Here is a 20,666-nt window from a genome sequence, read left to right on the forward strand (position 1 = left end):
ATCACTGCAACACTTCAAGATTTCTATCCAGATATTCAGGATCACAATAATCCTAATTCTATAATGAACAGAGAAATATTGGAATGAAAAGACTATTTCTGCATTTCCTCTTTTGTGACCCATTCTATCAATAAGTAGAATTAATTCTAGTAGTATCATTAGAAGTAATCAGAATGGAATGGTAATCTTTCTTTGCAGGTCACAGGTCGCCATCTGAGATTTAACTAAAAATAGAAAATCTAAAGTAAAATATGAATTTTCCGTATTGTATAAATATTCAACCCCATCGCAACAATAATAAATGCAACTTATTCCAAAGACAGGTAGAAAAATATAAAAAAAGATTAGTGATATACATATCAATGTAGATTCTATCACAGCTTTAAATGGAAAATATCTGTAAAATAAAAACAAATTAATTCTTATTCACATTTGCAAAAATACAATCCACACCAAACTGAAACAAAAAAATTATGACAAACTATCAGTCTTCTCAATATCATGCCATTCAAAGGATAAAAATTAACAAGTATTCTCAATAACAAAATAATAACAGTTTTGCGATAAACATTTCCCCTATATAGATTTTGTCATCAGTGTTGTAACCAAAATTACTGTATCGGTGACCTCAATCACAAACGGTCTCTTCCATTTTATTTCCAAGGAGGCCTTTTCTTTGTCCTTTAAGGATTCTCTTATACTCTTTTCTAATCTATGAAACTGACCACCACCTTGTACCGATTTTATTGCACCATATTTCCTGGTCGATTATCTGTAGTCTGTTCCACTTAAATTAATTGATTCTGAGAGAGAGAGAGAGAGAGAGAGAGAGAGAGAGAGAGAGAGAGAGAGAGAGAGAGAGAGAATATCTGAAATAGAAATATTGGGAATATTTGTTTTTATATTTAACATTTTGAGAGTATTTGTTTGTTACTCATTGGAAATTTACTTTTAGACAAGAAAATTCTCCTAATATAAGCAACTTGGCCGATGAGTGCCGTTGTGGGCTCAGATTAGCAGAAATGGAGCTCTAGGTGGCTAAATTTGTTATTTATGATTACAGTTGTCTTTTACTTATCAAATACCGTACATAACAACTTATGAAAAAGAAAGATATCTCTAGAGTATCAAGCTATAGAGAAAGAAGCTTTTAAACTAATGTGCGAAGTAATAAGTTCCCAAAAATTCACAGAAATATGCTACACGTATGTGCTATTGATTATTGCATATCATTATGTTATTATTAACTAAGCACAAAGGATATTTCATATAATACACGCTGAGAGAGAGAGAGAGAGAGAGAGAGAGAGAGAGAGAGAGAGAGAGAGAGAGAGATTTCAAGAAAAGGGATAATCACTACTAATGCTCGATCTTACCATACCACGACTGTAATCAATCGCACACGCAACTGCTTCATCAAATAACAAGGCCAATAAAAAGTTTATAAAATAGCAGATCATCATCAAATTTCCACAAACAAAAGATCGCAACAGTTGTGAGGTCACACTATGCCGTTCAATGTTATATAACCGACTTGATGTTGCTTACACATATTGCTGTTTACAATAGCATGTATTCATTGTTTACTATTTAATATATCCAATTGTAATTTTCGTCGCTCTGACAATCTTGTCACCAGCGGAAATTCTATTCAATAGAAATAATAATAATAATCATAAAAATAATTACCAGCATCACATGTTTTATTATTAATATCATTATCAATATTATAAGTATACCGGAAGCTAAGAATGAATATTTTTCAAATATAAATTCCCAATAAAAGGAATATTTTTCAATGTAAATTCTCAATAAATTAATATTTTTCAATTTAAATTCTCAATAAACACTTCTCTGACTCCGAATATTATGCTCGCATTTACATTAATATGCACTCACAGATGAAATAAAAATCCTCCTGTACGCAAATACACATGGATTTTCATACAAATACAACCATGAATAATTTTATGCGCTTATAATTTACTGTATATATAAAATCTTACGAAAAAAATACTGTAAACGTATGTGCCTATATACATGGGTATATAAACACAAACATATATGTATATATTATTATATACAGATTATATATACATCTCTATACAGTATGTAAATTAAGATGTATACACATTTATACTAGTACATTATTCTGCAAAAGAAATTAATATCAAAACTCTTCCACTATACGAGAGAGAGAGAGAGAGAGAGAGAGAGAGAGAGAGAGAGAGAGAGAGAGAGAGAGAGAGAGACTTAGTATTCAAAGCCATTAAATCAGTTTTATTCACCAGTTAGATCAACAAACAAAAAACCATCGGAAACCAAACAAAAACAATAGTACTTCACATATAGTAGATTTTTGTTCGAAGAAATCCACTGAACTGATCACCGAGAACCAGCGAGGACTGAAACGATTATCATACAGGCATACATAACATCACGTACTCAAACAAACACATTACAAATATTATTGGCTAAATGGCTACTTCCAGTAAAGATTATATAAACAAATAAAATGTAAAGAAAACAAAGCCACTTTCGTAACGTGGTAATTATTCAAAGCCCTCGCCACACCAACTAGACGGAAAGAAAATCCGTAAAATGTAATAAAGTCCGACCTTTTCTCAAGGAAGCAAATGGTAGTAAAAAATTAACATTACAATAAATATGCAATTGAATATTTTCGACATTGGTGTGGCGAAGCCCCAGGACATGCTTTTGATGTCTTATAAGGGCTGCTCACCGAGCAAGACCCCATGCTTGCATAAGGCCAGCATCATCTACTGATAATACTGCTACGATGTGGATCCAATCCCAGTCTTACGCCTCTGAAGTAATCAAGAATTGATGAACTGTAGGAATTGGTAGATTTCATATTATAAAAAAAGCATGCAATCATTATGCAAGACCTTTGCGTTACTAACGCTAAAATCGTTCGTCCTATTCGTGAGATATGCAAGCATTACGAATGAAATTAACACACTGTATATTATATATTGGAAATAATGAACTTTATTCAAATATTTTCAAACGCTATAATAAGCAATAACAATGCCTTATTTCTCACTAAAGGACAACGATAAATTTAATTTTAAGTTAAAACTATGCTTTAGAAATACACCTAATAGTTTTTTTTAAAAGGCGGCTTTTCGTATATAGGCCATCCGTCAGGAATTTATATTTTGTAAGAATACAAAGAAACATAACTTACCGCGCTGTAACATCAAACAGTGAATAAAAGATTCGAGTCGCAAAACTTCGGAAGATCGCCATTGCTCAAAAAATTACTGACAATGCTTATCTAATTGATCATTCAGTAAATACGACTATTGCAGATGATCACATTAAATGGCAGCATTAGCGGTTTTCAGATAATTAAAAAAAAGGACTTATTTTGTTTTTTTAATTTGATGGCGTTATTCCTGATACTAAGCCACTCGCTCTTTCATCACAAACAGGTAAGAAGCTAAAAGGATGACGAAATAGTACCACCTAAGATGTTCTACTGCAGCCAATAGGTACCTACCACTCTCTGTTCTATCCATTCGTCATGGTTGTACGGGATGCATCCGTCCAGGTCCTCCGTCAGTTGGTTCCTGTCGATGTATTCGTGCAGGTCACCAACACAGTTGCACACCACGACCTGATGGCGACATAATAAGTGAATTCTATTAATTCTAGGGGACAATAAAACATTCAGAACTGAAGCCAGAAAGTTTTCGATTTATCATTCAAAGTTATTACAAAAGTTAAGACGCTGTCGACAGAATGAAAGACTTGGCAAGTTTTCAAGAAGAAATTAAAGACGTATTATTTCGAAGTCCCTGAACAAGTTAAGAAACGCGAATTTCTGCTGACAAACAACAAAGTCTCATCATACAAATCAAATGAATAGCTCCAATAATAATAATAGATAAGCTTTCTTTACAAGCACACAAATCCTAAAGCATAATTTTTTAAAAATCAGGTTTATCAAAGTGGTTGTCCCAATTTCATTGATTACTTATCAATGGCCTTACGCTTTTGGTTCAGTGAAATTTTGAATATTCAAGACAAGACGACAGAATGCTTAGTTAACACATGTTCAATAACATTACTCCTCTCTCATTCAACATAAGTTACTGTTTGCATACATTTATCAATACTTTTAAATATTTACCTTATCTAAAATACGTGCATACCATACTAAAATCACAATGATAGCAAAGTTGGAAAATAAAATTAAATTCAATGCCATAATTCAGTTCAAATAGATCTAGTGACAATTCTTCCATTCCATTTAGGAATCAACGTTCGTAAGGAGTAATAGGAAATCATCTAAAAAGAAATACCAATGAGAAAATGTAATTAAAAAAAGTCAACGTAAATTTTCTGCTAAAAAACCAGTTTACTGCTCTGTGATCACAGCATTTGACCAAGTAAAAATTTAATCAAATACGGTCTAATAGACGCTTCACTACAAACTCCTGTAAGCTACATATGAAGGTGGTAAATTTTTCAAAGCCTCAAGAGATAAGCAACTTATTCACTTTACTTAAAATATTAAATAGTCTTACGAAAAGAGCTTTACTCAAAAACAAACATACAAGACTCAGGCAAATGCGTAACTTGATTAATTTTCTCACATATATAATCTTCAAGACATGGGAAATGGATGAGACATTCCTCAGCAAATACAAATAAGACACGTGCGATATAAAAGTGAAAAGACCCCTCAAAAACGTACGTAAGCTCAAAAAAAAAATATATATATATATATATATATATATATATATATATATATATATATATATATATATATATATATATATATACATATATTTAAGACCAAAAACAACATATATGTTTAAGACTTACACGATAAGGAAGTTGAATAATTTGCCTCACAAAAACGTAAAAAACTCTAGAGAAATTCAACTTACCCGAAACTTGAACTCGTCCCTGAAGATTTTATTGGATACCTCAGAGATGGCTTTCTGGAGAAACCCAGCTGGTCTCAGCACATAGGCGACCGTGATAAGGCCCGGGAAGAAGCCCTAAAAGGATAATACAAAACAGGTAAACGATAGCGTCACCGTCATGTAATATTGGAAAAAAAAAAAAAAAAACAATTGAATATGTGGATAAAAAAGGGGGTTTATTCGTATAATGAAGGTAATGATTAAATCACTTTTTTGTAATTATAAAATATTATTCATATATAAAAATCATCAGATATAAGTAAAAGAAATTTTAAAAAGCAATATGGAAGGAAGACGGAGATTAAATCTTATATCTACAAATAATAAAAGCTCAAATAAGAGATTATTTGTGGCTGAGAAATTGCAAGACAAAAGAATACAGTAAAATAAATAAGGGAGAAACAGGGAAGGAACATTAGAAAGGGGAAAGGGGATAACTTAGAAAGAATAAGAATTAGCTCTATAAGGAAATAAAAGCTACGAATAACAAGCAAATGAATCTCATAATTGAACTGCAAATAGGGATATGCTACCCTAAGGGAAAGTCCTCGGAATACATTGACTCCAAGTAATTTTAAGTTATATTAAAAAAGTTTGGTTATTAAATGCAATATGAAAAAGGACTGGGAAATATTGATGGCATGTATACAATCTTTCCAGTCTTCCCATTTAAATGAAAAGACATTAGCTTATATTGATGAAGCCTGGATACAGTATAAATGCAGATCTGATCCAGGAAACGAGAGAACTGTACCAATCTCCAATTGCCCGCTAATAATAATTAATAACTTAATAAACTGAAGTGACGATGATACAATATGGCGGACAGCATAAGGGGCCACGAAGTGTCACAAGTGATGTAAACGAAGTGAAATTGAAGATGCAGGCAGACCACAAGCGATATCGATTGAAGGAAGTGCGGTGAGGAGGTAGCTATACTGTTGGGGACACCCAGGTCACTTCATAACCCATGATTTATATATACTGTATATATATATATATATATATATATATATATATATATATATGTGTGTGTGTGTGTATATATATATATATATATATATATATATATATATATATATATATATGTGTGTGTATATATATATATATATATATATATATGTATATATATATATATATACATATATATATATATATATATATATATATATATATATATTCAAAAAGAGGGATTTTACAATTTCTCATTATACCTATAAAAATGAGGGTATAATTATATAAAAAGGCCAAGTAAACGGATTATGCCAAGTGCGTAATATTTGCCCGAGTTCCTACTATGACAATATAAAATGAAGGGCGAGTGACGTTTTAATATGTCATGAAAAGAATGATATAGAAAAAACTGACCATAGATTTAATTCCACAATTATACTGTTACGTTAAATCTACAAATTACGCCTCTAATTGAGGCCCTAACAATGAATATGAAACAATTTGTGCGCTGTGAAGAAAAAGGATTCTAACCAAGTATTGTAATGAGAAATCACGGTTTTTGTTCTGTAAGAATAGGGAAACAATGAAGGTCATGAAAACTAGACCTTTGCTTCGATCATGCAGTATTATTTGTGAAACGTTTTCCTAATAAAAGAGAGGGGGACGGCAACAGATGATCGAGCACTTGTCAAACCAACAGCTCGAACGTTGAATGCTTGAAAACAAGATGAACACGGAGGTTTACAAATAAAGGGCAACTTTGACATCAAAATCAAGGTTTGAAACAAAGCAGAAACTTAGAAGAAAAGGAAAACTTTGAAACTAAAGAAAAGCTTAGAACCAAAGGAGTGCTTTGAGATAAAAACAAGCTTAGGGGTAAAAGGAAGCTATGAAACAAATAGTAAAAGATGGTTGAAAATCAAATTGAAGACACAACAAAATAAATAAATGATTCTTATTGCATACATAGATAATAAGTACTTAAAAATTGCATCAGTGAGCACAAAGAACCAAAGTTCAAAACTTACGGAGATCTTGAGCAGGACGGTCTTAACAGAGTTCCATTTGTCATTCCGTCTGTCGATAACCAGGACAAAGCCCATGTCTGCGTCCTGAAGCCTGTGAAACGGATCAATTCGTCTTTATGAATGAAATACGGACCTCTATCGTGAGCTTTGTGTGCACGAACAAAGATGCAAACAACTTTAAGAAATCCTAGTAGTCACAATATTGTGAGACTCCCTTTTGTAAGGTGCAATAAATATATACAGTAGATACAACAATAAATATCCAGATATCGTTTTTATGCTTGGCCTTCCTATGAACTTTATATAAACAAATATGAAATAAATTGACAGCCTTTGTATGCTCCTTTACAGGAAACATATGAATAAAAACATAAATAAAACCTAAATAATCAAATAAATATACAAATGTATAAATACTGACAATGTTTTTGGTGCCTTTTTTGTTTTCTCCCCATCCATTACACTTACAATGATTTCATTTCCCGGCAATAAACTGGTAACGTTCACTACCTATGATAAATTTGTCTCGTTTTCAGACAGGGCTTATTATAATGGTAGGCAATTTTCTGCATGGAAACACGACAATTAATCCATGGGAGGGGTGTGGCCTATGTTTTAGTACAAATGAACAACGTCGTGTCAATCTAAAATATAGTAAAAGCTCCAATTGCATCTGGTTCTTTTACCGCAATAATACAACTGAGCTAATTTTTCAATTATTTCCCTATGTGAACTATATGCGGAACGTTTCCCAATATTCAATGTAAATGCGAGTGACTGAGGTACATACTGTAGTTAAGAAGTATCATATCTATGATCAAGAAGATATACACGTTCATTATTACAAAGTAATATTAGAGATATTGCAAAAACTTGACTGTCATTTCCATGAATGCAGAAAGAAATGTAGACATTTTCATAAAAACTCTTATGAAAACTCATAACTGAGTAAAAGCTCGTATAAGAAATGTTTCGTAAAATACATAACCCAACGGATGCTTGCAACACACCTGAGCAGTCTCGTCTTATACAAGCAATAGTGGGTCATACTGAGGACCTAATTCCAATAAAGCAGGGATAGCAAAATGGATTGGGCAAAATGAAGACGCACACGATTAACGTGCACCTTATATTAATACCTTCTGATTCATGTGTGCAACCGATGACGCATATTAGAAGCGTTAGTGTACTTGGACTTCATATATAAAGAAATAAAATTCATGTTTCTTAGTCTTAACAGATGCATCAGACATTCCATTATCAGATCTTAATTTATCAATTATTTGTGTAATAATAGAGAGCGAAAAATTCTCATTTTTTCAAGCTCAAATGTCTTAGCTAAATTTTTCATTTAAAATGATAAAAAAAAAAAGAAAAACATTAGCAAAAAACTTCTGAGAAACCCATTGCTTTAAATTCGATTATCTAGCAAAGAGATTCTACAAATCTTACTGCCATCATTTGTATCAATGATTTAAAAACAAAAACAAAAAACAAAGATTCACTTACGAGGGTACAGAGGTGAGGTAGATGATAAGCTTGCGGTACTCTTCGTCTCCCAGCTGGGCAAAGTTGCCCCGATCAGGAAAGGTGAGAATGGGACATCCCTCGCGGGATTTGCCACCTGATAAAAAGGAGAAAAAAATTCATGAGCTTTTTTATGATGTTGAAAACATAACTGATTTGCTTACATCTATGAAATGGAATTCTTAATTTACCTGGATGGATGGAAGTTAAGGTATTTTCTTACATCAGTACAAAGTCAGGTTCGCTCAAGAGGGTAAATAAGTCACTTTATATGAGAGAGAGAGAGAGAGAGAGAGAGAGAGAGAGAGAGAGAGAGAGAGAGAGAGAGAGAGAGAAAGTTATCGGAAAAGATGAGGAAACATCACAGACCACAAATTAAAAGTAAAGCGTTCAAATTTTTCAAAAGGATGATAGAAAAATTTCATTCAATAATATACCTGTATGAAGCAATCAATAAAAATTACAATGACAAACAGACAACATTACGCAAAATGAAAGATTTTATATATCTGACCCCATCTTCTTATATTTCCTGATTAGCATACGTTCTAAGATTAATGTAAACCAATCAATTAATTATTTGACTTTCTAAATGAAGGTTTATTATTATTATTATTATTATTATTATTATTATTATTATTATTATTATTATTATTGTTATTATCATTAACTTTCTCAGATGTTGGTCCCGCTTTTTCCCTTTGTATTAAGTCTCCTTTCTCATTATGACCAAGGTTATAAATTATCCGTTTCAGGGTATCTTATAAGCTTATAGAATATACAATCTCAATACTATTCTATAAGCTAGAACATTATATAACTTCAATACTTTTATAAGCTTAAAAAGTACACAACCTCAAATGCTATTTATTAAGCTTCAAAACTCTATAAACTTATTATTTTATTAGATTGAAATATAACTACAATACTTTTATAAGCTTGAGAAATATACAACCTCAGTATTATCCTATAAGTTTGAAAAACCTCAGCCTTAATGTTATTTTGTAAGCTTATAATATATGCAACCTTAATACTACTTGATAAACTTCACAATATACATAAACAAAATATTTCATTCCTTAAATATGCAATATTAATATTACTTCAAAAACTTAAATAAAATACCATAATGTTTTAAACCCTAATACACAAATTCAATTATCCTACGAAGGGATAAATATATACAGGAAGTCTTAGAGTAACTTTGTTTGTCGCGCCTCTTCACTTTCTAAAACCGGTAGAAAGCTCCTCTCAGATTTGCTGAATATATATGAATGGAATGTTTTTTCTTCAGACCGGATCCGTGTAAAACATAATATACAAATATTTCAGGAACTTTAAAGGCAGTACCTCGCAGTTTTCCATTTTCCGTTACGTTGAGATCAAAGACTTTTCAACAAAAAGAGTTTTCAAGTTTTGTTTTTTTAGCATATTTTTCTTACATATGCTATTTTACAACGGAATCGTTGCCATCTTTTCTATTCGCTCCAGGATAACTTTAATAATATTTCATCTAGAGATCTTAAGATAGAGAGAAGTAGCATATTTTCATAAAGCCTTGATATAAGCAACAGCAAATGAAGAAAAAACCCTTGTCATATAGAGGGTATAATCCATTCTTCTAAACACAAATCAACATTGTAAACAAATAATAATACTTAATGTAGTTATATAATTTTCAGGAAGATTTGAAAGATAAAAGCAATATCAGTCAATAATAGCATCAAAACCTCAATCAGTTTTGAAAACTAATGACTATCGGTATATTGTATTTTTCGGTAATATAGCATCGATGAATAAGATAATTTATTATGACGCTTATGAATTTTATAAAGGCCATATCTTATTTATCGATGTTATACTACCGAAAAAAATACAGTGTTCTTTGACTTCAAGATAAATTCATGTCCAAACACTGAAGAAGAGTCCTTGGTCATTTAAATTAGTATATACCATTGAATTAAGAGTGTCACGCTCAAGGTGAACTTAACCAAAATGCTTTTCGTCGTTTCTACGCATTACTTTCAGATAAATTAGAAAAAATACGCTATTCAATGCCTAGATCAATGATGAACATGTTAATGAACTATGATGAACATGTAAAAGAGAGGTAAGTGTAACATCGACTTTATTTATGAGGGATGTTCCGTGAGCGCACCGCGATCCTTTCCGGTAGTGAGGAAAAGTAAATTAACCTTCGACCTTTCATCTCTCATGTTTCAGCCTCATCCGTAACTGCTAAAAAGTGAAAACATAATGATGCAGTCATTTTTTTTTAATAATTTTAAGAGAAAGGTTTGATGAAATGTTCGAAAATGCAAATGTTCCAAAAAGTGTATGCCTACGGTACATTTCTCTTGAATTATTTCCAGTGCTATACTCGCACACGAGATCATCATCATCATCATCATTATCCTCATCATCATCATTATTATTATTATTATTTTTCCCAACAGGGAAAATAGCTCTGAGGAAAGGAAATAAGGAAATATACAAGAGAAGTTTAACAATAATAACAACAATAATGTAAATCTATTACATATAAGCTGTAAAAACTTCAAAATAAAAAGAGAGAAGAGAAACAAGCTTGAATAATGTACTCAAGTGTACCCTCAAGCAAGAGAACTCCACCCCAAACCTTGGAAGACCATGGTACAGAGACTATGGCACTATCCAAGACTAGAGAATAACGGTTTGATTTTGGGGTGCCCCTTTCCTAGAAGAGCCACTTGCCACAGCTAAAGAGTCTCTTCTACCCTTACCAAGAGGAAAGTAGCCACTGAACAATTACATTGAACTAGTTTAGCACTCGAGCGAAGAAAAATTGTTATACGGCTTTAATAATAACCCAATATGTTCGCGTTAAAAATAGGGCTAGAATATACATACAGCACATCCATAAATACATATATATATATATACACATATATTCAACGTTTACCCTTAGTTTTTTGGTCACTGGCCATCTTTTCTCTTTCACCTTTTCTTGACTTTCCTATATGTCTATACCTAATCTTCTCTTCTATAATGTAACTGTAACTAACAATATCTTGTTTTCCTTTACTAAACCTTGGTCTCATCATATCATTTACTTTTATTATTCCCTCTTCCTTCCTTCTCACATCTACAAACATTCCATGCTAAACCAATCAGGGAATTAAATTCCCCATCAATTCCCTTCTCCTCAGTTACTATAGCCCTATCCTAAAATTCATCAAATTTTCTCCTCGTATTCCATTTGTATTGTCTTCTTATCCAGCTCGTTTATATTAATTTGAATGTAAGATTATACTTCTGTTCTTGAAAAATTCAGCTATCATATATCTATTCCCATATGCATCCCTTTCACACGCATCAAAAGCCTAAAGATTTAGTATTTCCTTTCTTTGTTAATTTTTGCATACATATTCCAGGTTATAACGGTGAAACTATACGCTTCCTATCAATTCAGCGACTTTCACACCACACTAAGTGTAATTACTCACAAAAAAACAAAGTACACAGAAATACTCTCTCTCTCTCTCTCTCTCTCTCTCTCTCTCTCTCTCTCTCTCTCTCTCTCTCTCTCTCTCTCTCTCTCTCTCTCTCTCTCTCTCTACATAAATACATTTACACACACACACACACACACACATATATATATATATATATATATATATATATATATATATATATATATATATATATATATATATATAAAACATATGCATTTCTCTCTTTTCTACTATTTAATATAACATCCATAAATCTTGAATATTTTTTTGTTTACGTTTAAGATTTACGAATGTAATATTATATTGTAGAAGAGAGAAAAAATTATGCCATTATATAAGCATAAGTCAGCATATATATATATATATATATATATATATATATATATATATATATATATATATATACATATATATATATATATATATATATACACACAAATATATATATATATATATATATATATATATATATATACATATATATATATATATATAGATTATGAGTGTGGTCACACCACCATTTGCATTCTAAATGGAAGTAGCAGCTAGCAAAAATGGGCACCATAGCTGGATGGTACAAGATGCGACCCATATTTTATTGGGCATTAGATGGCTCATAACCGAGTGCCCACCATAGCCTATTGTTCAATATTCCACGCATCTGTAAATGGTTACCAGCGTCTCATGGGATCAAAAACTTTTGAAAATGGGACTTGGAAACGTTGAAACCTAAAGACAGAACCCTTCCAGTCGCATTCACTTCAGTAGTAAACTTCCCACAGCATTAGACGCTTCGTGAACACACACACAGAAGGCCGATCAAAAGGTTGTTAAAACTCCCTTTCTCACACTGTGTCCCCTACCTCTATCCTGCACACTCTTGGAGTGCTGTGTCAGCCGTAAATAAAAAAAGAAGATAGAAATGAAAAATACACATTTCTTTCGGCCCTACACTTTTACAAAAGTTTCGAAAGACAGCCAACGAAAGAAAGGCACCACAAGGATGGAAACTCGGCAATGTTCGTCCAATCTAGATGACGGGAACAAAATAACCTGGCAATTACAGATATGTGTGTCTAACTTCAGTGCCTTGCAAAATTTTATAATCAATTAGATTCAATAGTAGATCATATTGAGAAAAACAATCTTCTGATAGACAGACAACATAGTTTTAGACAAAAGAGATTGTGTGACAAATATGTTTGAATTTTTCAACAACAGGTTTATCATATATGACAAAGGCAGGCCAATAGACCTCATATACCTAAAGTTTCAAAGGGATTTTGACATAGTTCCTCATAAAAAACATAATGGTCAATATTAGAGCACTAGGCATCATTCATGAGCCAGCTGAATTAGTCGATGATTGGCCGACAAACAGAAAACAGAGAGTGGTAATCAATGGAGAAGCCACAGAGTAGGCAGTTGTTACAAGCAGAGTACCTCAAGGATCCGTCCTTGGCCAATTGTTATTTCTGATTTACAATAACGACACAGATTTTGGATTAACTGGTAGAATAAATAAATTAGCCAACGATTCTAAACTGGGGATAAATGTTGCGAACTCACATATAGAAGCCTCAAGAGAGGATCTAATTAAGTTGTGAGAACGGCAAATGCCTTTCAACAGTGGGAAATGCAAAGTTATGCACATAGGTTATAGTAACCCACAAACAGATTACTCACTCTTGGGTAATGAAATAATAAGTGTGGACTAGAAGGAATATCTCGCCATTATTATCAGCAAAGATTTGAAGTTCACCAAATATAGCATAAAATTTGGAAAGAAACTAATGGGTTACAGAAAGACAATTCAACTAAATAAACAGACACTGTAAAGCAGCTGTACACATCACTAGTAAAATCACATCTACAGTAGAATACGGACGCCAATTTTGCGCCCCAAGTATTCAGAAGGATATAGAGAGACTTTAAGCAGTACAAGCTAGGGCCATCAAACTAGTCCCAACTCTAAGATAATTTAGATATAGATGGAGAATGGGACGTTTGAACCTAATTGATTAAAAAAACTCGACGAACTAAGGGGTATTTAATAGACACATTCAAATTTCTTAGAGGAATAACTAATGCAAACTACAACAACCTCTTTAAGCTTGATCAGTCCAGAGGTTACGGATACAAACTGGAATTGAAAAGATGCAACATCACTCAATGTGGTAATTTCTTTACATAAAAAATAGCAAATATAGGGAACAGACTTCCACCTGATATAGTGAGGGTATAACACGGTAAACGAATTCAAGAGTAAGTCAGACAAACTCATACAAACCCTAAACGTTTAATCTAATTTACTCTATCCAAGAGCAAATGGAGTCTCCGTGGATGGACTAAACAGTTTCCAAGACATCGAAAATCCTTGTAAATATTAAACCTCATGCGTTTGTCGTAGTGTCATCTCTGGCGTATTTAAATACTGTACAAAAGGGGGCGCAGTCAGCATGAGTTTGTGCAACGTTTGGTGTCTTTATGGCACTGTGTATATTACAATAGTAAGAAAATATAGCACTTTGAAATATTGTCAAGTTCTGAAGTTCTGCACAGCCACTAATTAAGAGGTAAGTTGGAGAACACTATTCGCTCTCTCTCTCTCTCTCTCTCTCTCTCTCTCTCTCTCTCTCTCTCTCTCTCTCTCTCTCTCTCTCTCTCTCTCTCTCAGCCTTCATATAAAAACATTTCTTTTGTTGATTTCCTTTTTAAAGCCAAATGCCTTCCTTCAAGCGTAGCAATGGTCTGTTCGGTAAGGAATATCAGTGGTAGTAAAGGTGAGGGGAGGGAGGGGAGAGGGATATTCGCCCTCCTTACCCGTTTTGCCTGGAATCCCAAAGCTATTGATCGGGGTCGGAAGCCTTCAAACATTAATGTCAATTAGCAGGACGAACAACACAACTCCACAAGGACCTTCTCGCATTTCCCCTCCTTGCAGACTCATTTTCAATTATGGCATGTATATGGCACTCCCAATTCAGACCGTCTCTTTCCCTTCCCGTGATCCGCCCCTATTCATTTTCCATTGGGATTGAAAGTGGATTAAAATGAGCTCAATATTGGATTTAAAAACTGAATGACTCATCCATAGTTGTAGGATGGGGATGGCATAATATGGGTGGTGGTGGTAGTAGTAGTAATAGATTAAACATCTAATCATTGATTTCATTTTGTCACCAAGCGAAGCCTGTAGAACATTACTAACCCTGTAATCATGTCGAGCACCGGAGCGTAATGCAATAACTTACCTGGATTAAAGCTCCCCATTAAAGAGTTTGTGAAGGTACGAGAGGAAAACAAACACTCTCACAGACCAGAATTAAGGTTGGATAAACACAGTAAATTCTATCAAAACTACACTAATGTACTAAACAAAAACAACCTATCCAAGGGTTAGCCAATTGCATATCCGAGTCAAAGTTATATTTGTGAACACACAAATTAACTTTAAACAGTCCTTGAATTTTGGTTTAGCTTTTATTCTTCTGATAAAAAGGATAAGGATACTACTACTGAGAGTAGTTTGAGCTTATCCACTATTTTCAAAGATATAAAAGTTTCTCAACAACAACAACACACACACACACACACACACACACACACACACACGCACACACACACACACACATATATATATATATATATATATATATATATATATGTGTGTGTGTGTGTATAGATAGATAGATAGATAGATAGATAGATAGAAATAGATAGATTTTACCGAACTTTAGCGACGTCCTAGGTGGTAATGAATTAAGAATTCTAAACAAAAGAAAGGACAAATAAGAGATAAAAAAGCGAATTTTACAGCGTGGCATGTGTCTTCGTAATGGAGGAGAGGTGTGCATTATGTAGGGTGACATCCGAATAAATGACCAAGTCACGTCAAAGAATGGAAACTTATGGAGGGAATCGAAGCGAACTGGAGTTGAAGGGAGGAGCTAGGATACAATAGAGGTGTAATATTTCATGTTCGTCTCTATCAAGAGGGAGAGTCAAAAGAAAGCCTGCCAAAATAGGGGAACAATACTCAATAACAAGAAGAATGAAGTCCAAATATATCTTTCATAAGAGATTATAATTTCTAGCTATAACGCAAAAATACTATTCGACGTGTAAGGCTGATTTTCGTGAAGACTCAATAGTAGCCTACCTAAAACGCCCTAGAGGAAAATTTATATTGAAAAAAATTAATAGCCAGAAACGACCAAAATGAAAAATTTCATTGAAAATTATCTAACCTGATATGCAAAAAGGAAAAGTATTTATTGAAAGAATTTAATAACCTGAAATGCGAAAGAGAAAAATTTATTTTGCTAACTTAAATTGCACGAGTTCTTATATATCAAAAAAGATAATACGTGCTAAATTCCCACTGACAGGTTCAGAGGAAAACTAGAATTGAATTAACCCAAAGCGGAAGACGTGCAAGCAAAACATTTCTATCGACTGTGGTCATTGAGACCAGCGCCGTAAGGAGCGAAATCTGAAAAAGAATAGGACATTTGGACAGATACTCTCGCAAATAAAGTACAATATTAGACAAGAAAAGAAATTATCAAAGGTAAAGAATTATGTGAGCAATGACATCAATGTGTTTATTTGGTTTACAACTTTACACAAAACATATCTACGGATGGACAGAATAATTTGTAGGAGAGTCATTTGAAAATATCAAAATATTATTTAATTCTAGGTATCTAAACCATAATACTTGTAATTTATTATGCAGGACGGAAACAAATATTATTAAAATAAAATAATAAGCTGAAAATAATCTTCGTACCTAAATCAAATTTTAACTAACGCGCAAGAAATAAATGTATACTTTCTTTCGATATTTAACAAATAATAAAAATAATTATTTCCATTATAAATACATTCCACGCGGCGACCAGTCTTGCTCTTCTTGATAATTAAAATTACTAATGACCCCATAGCGAGTCAATTTGCTTTACTTTTCAAGGTCACACTCAATTATTTGCCAACATTTGATTATGAAATATGCTTTTCGCTGTATGACATCAGTAAACCTGTTGGGTAGTTAGATTATTGCTGGTCTGAATTGATGTAGATATTAAAAATTACATACTAATCATTAGCGTTTTCATTTCTACACCATCCTTTAGACTTTAGAGTACCAGTGGTTCCCAAACTTTTCCAGGCAGGTGGGGAGCCCCTTTGAACTTCCTGAAGGAGTCCTTGCGGCCCCCTTGTTCCACTTAAACTACGTAACTGAGTTATGCATTCGTTTATAATTCTAATGTTAAATCTATTATTTATAAACTGCACATGAGTTTCTTTGCCTTAGTGTTTATAACACGCTTTGTCATTAAGATTTTGTATTAAAAAAAAAACCTTAAGCTATGTATATTGCTCAGATGCTCTTAATGATACATTGTCGCCCAGACATCATACAAAACTTCTGTAAGAAGGTGGCATAATCAGTACACATCTAACATACAGTTTCTTAAAATATTTCTAATAGTCTGGGTCTTTATAGAGTTTGTACGATTTTTACGATTTCCTATTCACAAAAGATTTTATGTCTCTGATGGTTTCAGATTTATACAGATTTTGTCTTTCATAATTTAGGATTTACAGAGAATGCATGCTACCAAATTTTTATCTGTTATATATAAATATATATTCTCAATGGTTTCAGATTTAATAAGGCTTTTAACTCACTGGCTTAGAGAGACTTCACATTCCTATCGGTGTCACAATTATAGATTTTATATCACTGTATAAAAGTGTGACCAAATAGGCAGGATAACATTATGGTAACAGACTTTCTGCAAGTTATTAGTTTTTTCTTTATAATGAACATGAAAGCAAATTCAGTTATACTGTAGTACCAATTATCTGACTCATTTTCTTATTAGTAATAAAAAAGAAAAAATTTTATCATATGGCAAAGATTAACCACATTAACATCCACATAACTATTTAACCACGATTGTACTTATTACTTTTACCATTCACCCTCGTGAATACAATACGAAAGTTTCTATTTCAAAGTATGTCTATGGAGGAGATTGCAGAAATAATTGTGACGCTCAATTGTCATTGTCATCAACAATAGCCATAATGATTTCAGTAGCAGCAGTGGTTGAATTAGTAGTAATCGATGTCAGTACTAAATCATTCATGCAATGTGGTATACGCCTTTGCTATTATGCTTGTATCATCATCTTTCCTCAACTTCCGTGTGATTTCATTTACAAGGCTTGATGTTTTTGTGAGTTGACTGACTTCTATACAAACTTTTTGATTAAAACGTTTCTTCAAGTTATACATACACCATTTTTAAAAAGATATTTACAGCTTAAAAATCTGGCAATAAACAGTATCTGGTTTTCAATACTAAATAAATTCGAAAACTTCAAGAGTTGTAAAATAGCATTTCAGAACAAAAATTTATTAAAAACCCTTTGCATGATATAAAATAGGCCATTCCTAAGCTATTGTTATTATAATAAATATGGTCATTATAATAAAATAAAATAAGTCTACAGAAGAGAAGTGGTATATAAGACATACCGCCTTAAATATTTGTAAAATTAAATTTTTGTTAAGTGACAGTTGCCCCCCCCCCCCAAAAAAAAATACTAATTCGAGAAACTCTAGATTTGATATCCCATGGTTTACTGATGAATTAAACGTGATATTACTTGTGCTTCCTTACAGTTTACCTGTAAAAGAACAATTACTGTCTGGCTATGATTTATTTCATCAACCTTAATGCAAAGCAAAGGATATCAACAAATTAAAATACTTTAAAGTAAAATAACGAATAAGCTCTGTTGTATATCAACATAACATAAGTAGAAAATTATCTATGGGAGAATAACCCTAAAGTATAGTTTTCACGAACCTTAGATATTTCTTAAATGCATGTTATGAACTGTAAACATTTAAATGTTCTCATTAATAAAAACACACAATATATACATAAATGAGTATTTTCACGAACGAACAATGACGAAATACCATGTTGTTAAACGTTTCTAACTTATCAAATAATTTTTCAGAAACTATAGACGCAAAGGATGTTGGCTTCAAATAATAAATTAGATTGAAATACAATAATCAGTAGTCTATTTATGAGAAAAAATCCTCCGAATATACAAACATTTGGCTCGGCAACATCTTTTAACCCTGAAAACGAAAATAACGAACGTCTACAACTCTACATGACTAACATATGCTAACTGAAATCGAAACTCCCTTCCACTCTTGCATCGCGAAGATCAGCTGCCCCCAATAAGGACAACAACTGGACAAACGCCAACAGCCTCGAATGAAATACCCCATAATCAAGCTCTGGAAGAAGCCCCATGAGCATTACCATAACCTTAAATTCGACTCTTTTGGCATGAGCAGAGTACATAGCAGTGTTTACTGCCAGGCTAAAGTCGGGCGGAAAGACCCTGGAATCCTAAAAGGCAAAGGATTAAACATTCATGATAACAGGGAGCCGCTGAAAAGAATGCCCTATGAGCTTCAGAGAGTGGAGCCGTGAAATACACGCTAGGGAGCAGGGTAACTCGATGTGAAGAAAATGGGAGACTGGAAATTCTTCCGGGAAATAAAAAGGGAAATTACAAATCACAGTAATATAAGTCGGGAATTTTTTTCTGTGCTCAAGACATAATAAAGATTAATATAAATTTTAGCAAATTATTATTATCATTATCATTATTATTATTACATGCTAAGCTACAACCCTATTTGGAAAAGGAGGATGCTACCAGAACCCACTTAGTGGGTCCTGGATGCTACAAGCCCGAGGGCTCCAACAGGGAAAAAATAGCCCAGTGGGGAAAGAGTATAAGGAAATAAATAACCTGCAAGAGAAGTAATGAGCAATTAAAATAAAATAATACAATCGTATCTTTCCGAAGATAGTTCTGATGTAGACTAAGATCAATACCACAAAAATAAAATATAAATGGATGGCTTTAGCTGCTAATGTCAAGCCAAATCATAATAAGTGACATGTATCTTATTACAAGAAAGTGGTAGGCTATTATAAAGGTGAAACATCACGTCAGAGTAAGTTATACATAATACACACACACACACACAATATATATGTTTGTGTGCACTCAGCCAAAAGAATAAAAAATACCTAGACACAATATATATATATATATATATATATATATATATATATATGTGTGTGTGTGTGTGTGTGTGTGTGTGTGTGTGTACTTAAACACACACTCAAACATATATAAATAAACATCATCATAACGAAGAACACTATGATAGATAAATTACAAGTCCAGAAAGCTTTCGAATTGAAAACGTAATATCATCATCCATAAAGCTTCATCTCACAGAAAAATTAAAACTACTTGAAAATTATAAATAAAACTAATTACATTAGTTAACGATTCAACTTCGAAAACTGTGATCTAATAATAATAATAATAATAATAATAATAATAATAATAATAATAATAATTATTATTATTATTATTATTATTATTATTATTATAATAAATAAGCAGCCTATTTAGAATATATATATATATATATATATATATATATATATATATATATATATATATATATATATATATATATATATATCAAACCTACAAAGGAAAATCTGAATGACCATGACTTGAAAAGAACATCTGCTGTAACGATTATGGGTATTGTATATTAGTGTAAATATACTA

The 20,666-nt window shown here is 32.4% G+C and overlaps 1 protein-coding gene across 11 annotated transcripts in view; it reads right to left on the bottom strand.

The window, feature by feature from the left end:
* The window catches only part of LOC137657922 (guanine nucleotide exchange factor DBS-like), a 664,479-nt gene that overhangs the window by 162,361 nt on the left and 481,452 nt on the right, over positions 1-20,666 (bottom strand). For all 11 annotated transcript variants that reach the window (XM_068392587.1, XM_068392595.1, XM_068392589.1 and 8 more), the window contains 4 exons: positions 8,453-8,567; positions 6,944-7,034; positions 4,923-5,036; positions 3,527-3,643 (listed from right to left, as the gene is read on the bottom strand). In XM_068392587.1, the coding sequence (XP_068248688.1) occupies positions 3,527-3,643; positions 4,923-5,036; positions 6,944-7,034; positions 8,453-8,567 (437 nt within the window). The remainder of the gene's footprint in view (positions 1-3,526; positions 3,644-4,922; positions 5,037-6,943; positions 7,035-8,452; positions 8,568-20,666) is intronic.

This window comes from Palaemon carinicauda, chromosome 18 (assembly GCF_036898095.1).
Source record: "Palaemon carinicauda isolate YSFRI2023 chromosome 18, ASM3689809v2, whole genome shotgun sequence".
Lineage (NCBI taxonomy): Eukaryota > Metazoa > Arthropoda > Malacostraca > Decapoda > Palaemonidae > Palaemon > Palaemon carinicauda.